We start from the raw sequence: 10,853 nt of genomic DNA on the forward strand, positions 1-10,853 counted from the left end.
AACATATTACACACAGGTGCTATGTTTATCTTAGCAGATTCCGAGGCCCCGCTCATTTGATATGACGCACTTCACAGCTGTTCCTGACTGACATCCAAGAGCTGTGTCTGGGCTGAGCCATACACAAGCATATCAGCTTGTACTTGTCCATAACAAAGCAGAGAAGGTATTGCAGAGCTTTACACGAATTACAGACTGTTCTGTTCTCACGACTCCAAACATCTCTCTGTTTGCATTGCCAGAAGAGCCTTTGGTGTGTTTACAAGCACGCCATGTTCATGAACAAGTGCTAGCTTTATTATACATAACAATGAATCATCAGACACAGCATCCTGCTGTCCCTCCTGCAGCCTCCCACAGCACATAAACTATTGCCTTATTCTGTGCAGGCTAGACACACAGCATCATGGGATTTGTAGTATAAGTCACTTCCTCCTACAATCTCTTCCTGAATGAGATGAGGAAAGAAACTGCTGTGCTTGGCGTTTGTGCTGCTATAGAAGTTTCATTAAGAAGCCTGACTCAGGGTAATTCTACGTTACATGATATCAGGAATACACATGATGTGATTTGTCGTTGTAAAGTGATCTTTGAAACTGTAGTAACAAAGCTGTGTCTCTCTGTAGTAGCTGCTGCTTGCTGTGAGTACATGGGAGGGGGCTGCTGCTCAGGTCACTAACACAGGTGAGTCTTCTCACTTTATATAGTTGTTTGTACTATGGGGCTGCTAATAAGACTCATGCAACGCACTTTCTCTGACTACTCATTGCAGTGTATTTTTACATGGTATTAGTATTATTTAGTAAAGTCTACTTTATTAGATAATTTTGTTTTGTTGGTCTAATGCGTCCAACACAGCAGCACAACAGATGGGGTATTCCTGCCCCTGCGTGCAATCAGGACAGGTGGAACTTTTACTCAATCAAAGAACCTCCCCTATAAGAGGTCACCAGACCTCCCCCTCCTCGTGTTTTTTTCTGTCCTGCGGACAGGGACAGGTGGTGAGGAGGCCTGTGGCCTCCTCCGGGATCTGAAGAAGATGGCTGTTAGCTCCTTCTTCTTTCCCTTTCTTTCCTTCTCTTTCTTTCCTTCTGAGAGAAAGATTTAGGTTTTGTCTTACCTGCTTTGCAGGGTGTCTGATGGTTCAGCTGTGCACAGCTCATTCACTGCCCAATAAGGTAAGCTGAGTCCTAGCTTTCCTCTGTGTTTTCTGAAAACTAAAAGCACTGATACTTTTTGCTATGGGCACTCTATTATGTTGATTGTATGTCTATTGCAATGGCCTGTATGTACCTGTCTGTGTTACAGTCAGGCATGGAATTTTTGTGGGAGCCTTGCTTCCCTTCATGCTTAGTGCATAGTGTAGCACTTATGTCTATTGCAATGGCCTGTATGTACCTGTCTGTGTTACAGTCTGGCATGGAATTTGTGTGGGAGCCTTGCTTCCCTTCATGCTTAGTGCATAGTGTGAGCACTCATTTCTATTGCAATGGCCTGTCTGTGTTACAGTCAGGCATGGAATTTGGGTGGAGCCTTTGCTCCATTCATGCATAGTGCATAGTGTAGCACTTATGTCTATTGCAGTGGTGTGTATGTACCTGTCTGTGTTACAGGCAGGCATGGAATTTGTGTGAGAGCCTTGCTTCCCTTCATGCTTGGTGCATAGTGTGAGCACTCATTTCTATTGCAATGGCCTGTCTGTGTTACAGTCAGGCATGGAATTTGTGTGGAGCCTTGCTTCCTTCATGCTTAGTGCATAGTGTGAGCACTTATGTCTATTACTGTGGCCTGTAGGTGCCTGGCTGTGTTACAGTTCACAGGCATGGAATTTGTGTGTCAGCTTCTGCTCCCTTTATGCTTAGTGCATAGTTGTGCATGTCTATTGCGATGCCCTGTGCGATTGTTATGGCTTTACCGCACCTATCTGGCCGGGTCTTCCCGCTGCCCTAAAGCGCAGCTAATGGGAACTGCAGCCTATGAGATGGCAGTGAGTTATCCAGCAACTCCCACAGCTCTGGTGAGGTAAGCTAAGGTGCACCAAGACTACTTTTGTGAGTGAACAAGTCCCTTAAAAAAAAAAAAAAAAAAAAAAAAAAAAAAAAAAGGGGAGTTTTTTTCGTGTTGCTGTCTGTAAGGAAACAGACTTTTATGTTAAGTGCACCGGGTCTAGAGTTCTATACTGTTCGTACTCTACCCGAAGGCTAGATCTGCCTTCTCCATCTGTGCCATCTGCCTGTGGGCTGCCTGACTAACGCCTACTGTGTCGGCGTCACTACAAATTTGATCATTGGGGTCGTCCCCCAAGAGTCGATATGGCTGTCTCTAAATTATCGAGGCGCACGTTAGTGCCATCAGAAGATGGCTCAAATCTCCAGGAGGCGATATACAGGCGTGCAGAGGGTTCCCTGCACCGAATTTATACTGCAGCATCTGCGCAGGCCTCCGTGGGAGTTCAACAGGAGAAGTCGTTCAGTTCCTGCGAGGTAATAGATCTACTCTGTGTAGAGATATCTATACAGGTGTTCCCTGTGATGATCTTCTGGCGTTCCTATCCTCCACCTCCGTAGCAGTGGATTATTTGGCAGAAGCAGGTTTGTATCAAGTGAAGATTGCGGCGAAGGCTATCTCATTAGCCACGGCCGCAAAACGCCCCCTGTGGATGAAGCCCTGGAGGGCAGATAGTACTTCCAAATACAACTTGTGCGCACTTCCGTTTGAGCCGGGGAGGCTCTTTTGGAAAGAGCTGGATACCATTATGGAGGTATAAATTGACACACCATCCGAGAGCCTGAGAAGGAGAAAACTACCTTCTGACGTCTACTCCCCCCTCCCCTTGTATACGCTTTGCCAGTGGAAGGTCGACTTTCCCACTTCTCGGCGGCATGGAGCCGTCACATTCAGGACCCATGGGGCCTCCAGCTCGTGTATTCGAGCTACAAAATAAAGTTCACATCTCACCCACCCGACAAATTTGTGTAAACCCGCGTTTTGTGTTCAAAAGCAGATCCTTCTGGAGAACGCTGTTCAGGGATACCTGGACAAAGGCGCTCTAGAGCCAGTGCTTGGCAGAGCAATCGACCGGATTTTACTCTCCAGTGTTTTTGGGACCCAAAACATCGGGAGTCAGAGACTGGTGGTCGATTTAAGATTTCTCAACCAATACGTCCTCAAGACCCATTTCCGGAAGGGAACTATCAGGTCAGTGACACCTTTTCTGCACCGAGGAGACAGGTTTGTCACCCTAGATTTAAGGGACGCATATTTACACGTCCCGATATTTCCGCCACACAGAAGGTTCTTGAGGATCGGGGTTGTGCTGAACGGTACTCTGTGTCATCTGCAGTTCACAGCTCTTCCGTTCGGAATATCCTCGCCCCCCCCCCCACACCTTTACAAAGGTCGTGGCCCCGGTCGTTGCAGCTCTTCGGCTCCAAGGTATATTCATCATACCGTACCTAGACGATTGGCTGTTAAAGGCCCACTCAACAGAGGTTCTCGCGGCCCACCTAAGGATCACTATCGCCTTCCTAGAAGAGTTAGGCGGGCTGATCAATGGTCAAAACTCGGTAGTCGTCCCCACCACCAGAATCCAGTTCTTGGGTTCACTGTGGACTCTCAGAGGATGGAGATATCTCTCCCTCACAGTCAGAAGGAGTAGATTTGTCGGGCGTTGCAACATCTGGCGGATACGCGGGAGGTTCGGGTAAGAACCTCAATGAAGGTCCTAGGTTTAATGTCAGCAGCTGCAGATGCAGTTCCATGGGCACTAGAGCATATGCGTCCACTACAGAGCGAGATCCTCAAGGTTTGGAGCCGCAGCCCCTCAGGGCTGAAGAAGCCTATCCAGTTGTCCATCAGTACCCGTCGATCACTGCAATGGTGGTCCCTATTGAAGGACGGGATGTCCACGGTCCAGCCCGACTGGACCCTGTTGACAACGGATGCCTCCTTCCATGGCTGGGGAGCGCATCGGGGGGAGACCCTGGCACAAGGGACATGGAGCCGACTGGAGACTGCTCAGTCATCGAATTGGCGCGAGTCTGCGCAGTGTATTGAACCCTGCTATACTTCACCCAGGATCTACGCGGCAAGGCGGTCAGAGTCAGGACGGACAACGTCACGGTGGTCCTCTACCTGAACAAGCAGGGAGGGATGAGGTCCCCTCCCTCTTCAAGCTAACAGATCAGATTTTTTTCCTGGGCTGAGGAAAATCTAAGCCACCTCAGTGCGGTGCACATAAGGGGACATCTGAATGTGCTGGCAGACCAGCTCAGCAGGGGAGAAGCAGTGTCGGGCGAGTGGTCCCTCAACCAGGAGGTCTTTCGTCAGTTGACTCGGATGAGGGGTCTCCCCGAGGTGGATCTGATGGCCACCCAGTACAATGCCAAGGTGGAGAGGGTCTGTTCCCTCTACCAGGAGGACAACCCCTTGGCAGTAGATGCCCTATCAATACCTTGGAGGTTCAGGCTGGCATACATCTTCCCTCCACTTCCCATGGTTTCGAAGGTATTGGCCAAGATCAGTCAAGACCAGGTATGGGTGATTGCCATCATACCGTTCTGGCCAAAAAGGGCATGATTTACCCACCTCATACAGATGAGTCGAGGGAATTACTGGAGGCTTCCACTTCTTCACAACCTGGTAACCCGAAACAAGTGGCTATGCCAGGACCTGAAGAGGTTCAACCTGACAGCCTGGAGGTTGACCGCACCCTATACGGACATGGGGGATTGTCACAGGCCATGCGGACAACACTGGCCTGCTCAAGGGCAGATTCTATGAATAGAAGCTACATGAGGATTGGCAGAATTTACCAGCAATGGTGCACAGAGAATCAACGTGCAATACCAGTTATGGAGATGGTATTGGAGTTTTGGTAAAGCGGGCTGGAGAAAGCCCTCACCCCGGTGACATTAAAAGTGCATGTAGCTGCCCTTTCAGCCGTATTAGGGATAAGATTGTCTCAAGATTCGTTGGTAAGTTAATCCTTAAGAGGGGCCGGTGGCTCCGACCCGCAATCCAAGTCCTAATCCCCCAATGGGATTTAGCTACGGTACTGCAGGGGCTCTGTGGGCCCCCCTTTGAACCACTACAAGACATAGGACTAAAGTTCCTCTTCTGCAAAGTGGAATTCCTCTTAGCCATCACATCAGCTAAGCGTACTGGAGAACTGCAGGCTTTAGCAGCCTCTGAGCCGTATTTACTATTCTTCCAGACAGGGTACAATTAAGATATCTCCCGGGATTTATTCCAAAAAGTCCCGTCGACCCAGAAAACCTTTCTGGTAAGTCTTTTCAGAAAATACAAGGGGTGTAGAGCCTTGAAGGCAACATTGGCGAGATGGATCAAGGAGGCCATCTCTCAAGCATTCAGTACTCAGGGCCTACTTCCGCCTGAGTTTTAAGGGCACATTCTAGTTGTGCAGTTGCCACAACATGTGGGGAGAGATATTCCATCTCCCTGGACCAGATTTGTGCGGCAGCGACCTGGAGTTCTCACTTAACTTTTGTGAGACATGATAGGTTGGACGATTTTAGCGCGGAGGCGGCTGCCTTCGGTCGCTCGGTATTGACATCAGTTTGTCAGGAAGTCCCACCCTAGGGGGGGGTTTCTTGCTACCTCCCCATCTGTTGTGCTGCTGTGTTGGACGTATGGGGAATGGAGGATTATGTAGATAATCTGTTTTCCCATAGTCCAAACAGCAGCACAAAGCTCCCTCCCTGTATGTTTGGCTTGTTAATTTTCTTAAGGGTTTGGAAATCTCTACTTTAGAACTAACACGAGGAGGGGGAGGTCTGGTGACCTCTTATAGGGGAGGTTCTTTGATTGAGTAAAAGTTCCACCTGTCCTGATTGCACGCAGGGGCAGGAATACCCCATCTGTTGTGCTGCTGTTTGGACTATGGGAAAACAGATTATCTACATAATCCTCCATTCTCTGACTACTCATTGCAGTGTATTTTTACATGGTATTAGTATTATTTAGTAAAGTCTACTTTATTAGATAATTTTGTTTTGTTGGTCTAATGACCACGGTGTCATCACCCTGAACAATCTTAGCTGTTATCAGCAAGGTGCTTTGCATTGTCATCTCTGAAAAATTTGCAGCTCATTTGGCGTGTGCTGAGATTTGGTTTACAAATGTTAACACAATTTAATGACCAAAATACTGTACTAATATGTTAAATTGACCGTAGGAGCAAGTCACTTGGCAGCTGAATTTGTTTTGGTTGGATTTACAAATAACTTATTAGATAGCGTGGTGCCACATGGGCTAATGCCCGCAGCACATTTATAGTATGCTGTGTATGCTTCATACATACTTACTGATTATCTGCAGTTTCTGATTACTGGCCATGCAGTAGACCGCCAAAGGGTGATAACACACGGTGTACCTCCTCCTACAGTAATATATTTTGTCTTTAAAAAAAAAGAAAAAACACAATTAGGCCCCATTCACACAATCGTAACCAGAGTATAAGTAAAGCCCAGGGTAGGTGAGTTAAAATAAACACTTCAGCTCTCTCCAGAATAATCTTAGGTCCTCTTCTTCCTGTGACTGAGGCAAAGCGTAACATAGGTCACTGCCGGGGCCTGTAATTGGGTCTCAGAGGTCACCTGCCCCATGCTGATGTCATTACGATGGTGCACCCCAAGCGACTATTGAAGCCCAATCACAGGCCTCCAAACAATATGCTGGGAACCCTTGGAAGCCCATTAGAGGTAAATATAATTTTTTTTTTTTTTTTTAATCACCTCTTCTGGACAGGCTATTATTGGTAAGGAGCCTGGCAGCATGTACACACATCAAATAACGCCCCTTTCCATTAATGATTTGTATGGTGATGGCATGCATGCCCACACAGAGGGCTCCGAGTGCCCTCTGTGGCACATGTGTCGTATGTTCACCACCACAGTACTAGATAGTATTTTGAAAACCTAAAGTGATTCAAGACCACTGGGTTTACAATAAATGATATGGGACTATGCAGCTGTTGTTGATCACATTTTCTTTAACCTGCATCCATGCAGGTATATATACACAGGCCAAAATGTAATAATTGATTGATCTTTATAATCTCAACACGCAGAATAGAGTTAGCAGTATTAGCAGGGCCGCTGATAGGCCAGTATTACCGCTACTGGCGTCAGGGGCCCGGCCAAATTGAAAAATGGGGGAAGCCCGGTTTTGGCCGGCCCCCTGGCGCCCGCAGCAGCAATTGTGCCCTGGGCTGGCGTCACTGTAGTATAGTCGGGCAAGTGCCGGGGCCCACAGAGCCTCTTGGTGTATATGAAACTGGGGGAGAGATGGAGGGGAGGCATACCTATAATTTACAGGTGACTGTAGGAGGATTATACTGTGTGGGAGCACATGAAAATGAATGAGAATGGGTGGAGTCAACAGAAAAGTGGGCGGAGCTAAATTTGTTGCGCCGCACATTTTCTCCCTCTTTCTACTCTTCAAAAGTTGGGAGGTAATACATAATTGGTATGTCACAAAATAAAGTAGTGTTAAAATGGGGGGGGGGGTGCAGACACAGGGTGTATGGGGCCCCAAAATTCCTGGTGGCGGCTCTGAGTATTAGGCACCATGTTGCAGAAACGCTGCTTTTTTATTGAATCGAGCATAAGGGAGAAGTATAAGCATTTTTTTTTTTTTTATAGATTTCACATTCCTTTTATAGCCACACCTAGTTTGACTGCCCAAAAAAACAGAATTCCACATCTAAATAACTGCATCTGTTTTCACATGGGAAGAATATGCAAATCTGACTTCCATGATGTAATTAGGAAGCCAGGGCCTCAAGAATGCACACCAATAGAGGGCGCTCACTGAGAATGTGCAAGTCTATCTTCCATGATGTAATTAGGAAGACAGAGTCTCAATCAAGCAAACCAATAGAGGGCGCTCCCTTTAACATCATACCGACCTTCTCAGAGGCCTTTGTTTGCAATGATGTTGGGATTTCACCAGGTACAGTCTCTCAGCCAAGGACAGCTGTTTTGATGTTCTTGCATCTCATCAGCTTGGCGCAGAAAGGACTGACCTGGCAGAGGTGAGAGGCTTAGACAGGGTTGAGGGGATATTGTCACTCCATAGGGAGAGAACCACCATTTAGGTGTGTGGAGTCTTATTAAGCCATGAGCGCTCCACTGTGCAAATGAACTTAGGAAGAATATGCAAATCTGACTTCCATGATTTAATTAGGATCCCAGTGCCTCAAGAATGCACACCAATAGAGTATGCATTGTTGGGGTGGCTGAAGGGCCTGTGATGTCATCAAAGGTCCTCAAACAACACTATATGCACAATATTGGACTATGAAGTACAGGCAGGAGCAACTCCATTCTGTGTTACATACAGAGACTGCCTGTCTCTGCCATAATGAACACAATTGAATTAGCTAGCCTGATAACTGGGAGAACAGAAGACGAGTTCAGAAATGAAAGCAGCTCCCCTCCTCTATCTGAGATCAGGAAGCTAGGTCACGTGGTGTGGACACAGGAATAGCTAGAAACACAGGCTCGCTCCCGTGCACTTAGCCCCTCCTCCCTCCCCCTGAGAGCAGGCAGATACATCACTTGACTTTTGAACAGATAAGTCAAGGGCTGTGTCAACAATGAATTGAATAAAGTAAGATAGTGGACAAACAAAGCAGTTTTGCTGAAGCAGTGTATTTAGGAAAAGTCTTAAATCCACATTAACAAGCAGTATAGATAGGATCCAGTGATCAGTTTCACACTGAGAAGATGTAGGAAAGGGCCACACTATGAAATGTATCGATTTGCCTGGACAACCTCTTTACCTCCAACCCAGTCAGGTTTTTCCCAGCTTTCCAGTACATTGTATGGAATATTAAATGATACCAATATGAAGTAAAAATTGTCTGAAGGAATTAAGCTTGGTAATATGCTCATCTTTAATTTACACCTTTTACTTTACATAAAATATAACATTGCAAATTACAGAGCAGGAGATGCTGAGCATTATGATATATAAGTTTGTAGAAAAAGATTCAGTATAACTTGTCATGTATCCAATTAAATTTATGCGTATTCTATGTCAATGAGCATTACAAAGCTAGCTGATGATAAAAATGTTATGGGTTTTGGAAGGTGGGAAGAAAAACAATGAAATAAAAATGACAGGAAGGGGTTAAAGACCTGGCCCCCAGTTCTTTAAAGAGGCTGCAGCATTTGTGTGAACACGCCTAACAATTGTAAGCCGACGGCTGGTCAGGTAATGGAGGGGGTGTACATCTCACCCAGACTGCTAAAATGGGTGAGATGAGAAAACTCCAGAAGGAATGTTTGTTCTCAGCAGACAACTTTCGTCTGCTCAGCATTTTGGTAAATGCCAGTCACCTGTATATACTGTAAGCCAATGGCTGGTAAAATGATGGAGGAGGTGTACATCTCACCCAGACTGCTCAGGTAGGTGAGATGAGAAAGTCCAGAAGCAGTTATTCTCAGCAGACAACTTTTGTCTGCTGAGCTTTGTTTCAAGTGCTGTGTATTGAGCTGGATTTTTTAGGAATGCCAGGTAGGTTGGTAGTGGGACCTGTCATTCCACCCCCCCCCCTCCTCCAGTCCACACTTTGGGCATGTTCCGACAGCGACTCAGCTGCAGAGAGTCTCCTCGTCAAGGAGGCTTAAGAAGCCAGCTCCAGCAGCAGACTGGGGCAGAGCTTGGCTAGAGAGCCAACAGAGAGGTCATATTTTTGGAGCTGTGTCCTGAATGATTCTACTGGCTTTTGATTTCTGTTATTCTAAGTGAGGTAACCTATTCTATGTTTAGTTAGAGCCTAGCCGGGCAGGGATTTATTTTTGTATTGTTTCCTTTTGTTGCTGCACTACCTTTTTGAGTGAAAATAAACTCTGCCTTTGTTTTGGACTAAAGAATCTGGACTTTTGTGTCTATGTCACCCCACCTAGCAACCCCAGACCCTGACACAATTTAAAAGTCCAGGAACACTCCTACTAAAATTGAAAACACCCTTCTTTACGCATGCTTCATGTAAATAAACCTAGTCGGCATCGTTTTATCTAAAAATGCCTAAACTATTTGAAATATAGAGGTATACTGCACGGGGAAATAATTCTAAATCCTTAAATCAATGTTTTTTGGTCACCTCATAATCTTTGCTTGCCCATTTGATAAATTGGACCCATATGTATTTGTAATTATTTATGAGTATACTAATAACATCCTTTTTTTTTTTTTAACTCTGTACAGAAACGGACTTGTTATTCAGGACTAAATGGCTTTATCTGGACCAGCCTGGAGGTTTCTCTCTGTGTTTATATCACTAATTTTCCTGCTCCCAGGTGTGGAAGCAATGGACGAAGGGGATGCAATAGCAATGCTGCTTGGAGTGATTATTGTGGGGATTGGATTTTGTGCTTGCTTGGGGTACTATGCCAGAAAGAAAGAAGGGCAGTACTAAGAATGTGTGTTGTATTTTGAGTTCATAAAATTATTGTTGGGAGGATATCTATTTCTTTTTTATATAAATTGTAAATGAACTGCCAATGAAAATACAGTGATATTATTTCTTTTCAATATAAATATTAAATGCAAGACATAATAGAGTATTTTATGGTATATGTGTCTTTTTCTCAAAATTGAAACCCCAAAATGTATTGGTAGTATATAAAGAGAGTCTGTCAGCAGTAAATTGGTTATAAACCTATGCACAGTACCTTGTACTGGTATTTCTACAGCTTACAAATAAACCTGTTATTCAGCTTTTGATCCCCAATTTCATGTAAATGTTTGTTTTATTCATATGTAAATCAGGCTGAAAGTGCTTATCCCAAGAATCTATAGAGTTGAGACCAAAGACTAAGCAA

The 10,853-nt window shown here is 45.5% G+C and overlaps 1 protein-coding gene across 3 annotated transcripts; it reads left to right on the forward strand.

Moving 5' to 3' along the window:
* Positions 1–392: 392 nt before the first annotated feature.
* On the forward strand, positions 393–10,595 carry SMIM30 (small integral membrane protein 30). 3 transcript variants are annotated; one of them, XM_075276297.1, is made up of 4 exons: positions 421–527; positions 627–684; positions 1,132–1,178; positions 10,237–10,595. In XM_075276297.1, the coding sequence occupies exon 4, from the start codon at positions 10,262–10,264 to the stop codon at positions 10,445–10,447; it is 186 nt and encodes a 61-aa protein (XP_075132398.1). In that variant the 5' UTR covers positions 421–527; positions 627–684; positions 1,132–1,178; positions 10,237–10,261; the 3' UTR covers positions 10,448–10,595. The 3 variants fall into 3 exon arrangements, with proteins under 3 accessions (XP_075132397.1, XP_075132398.1, XP_075132396.1); XM_075276296.1 differs by lacking the exon at positions 1,132–1,178 and having other exon boundaries at positions 393–527; positions 630–684; XM_075276295.1 differs by lacking the exon at positions 1,132–1,178.
* Positions 10,596–10,853: the final 258 nt, after the last annotated feature.

This window comes from Leptodactylus fuscus, chromosome 5, assembly GCF_031893055.1.
Source record: "Leptodactylus fuscus isolate aLepFus1 chromosome 5, aLepFus1.hap2, whole genome shotgun sequence".
NCBI lineage: Eukaryota > Metazoa > Chordata > Amphibia > Anura > Leptodactylidae > Leptodactylus > Leptodactylus fuscus.

Bases quoted from the DNA above. Each gene is read 5' to 3' on its own strand.
- SMIM30 (XM_075276296.1), top strand. From the start codon at position 10,262: ATGGCTTTATCTGGACCAGCCTGGAGGTTTCTCTCTGTGTTTATATCA.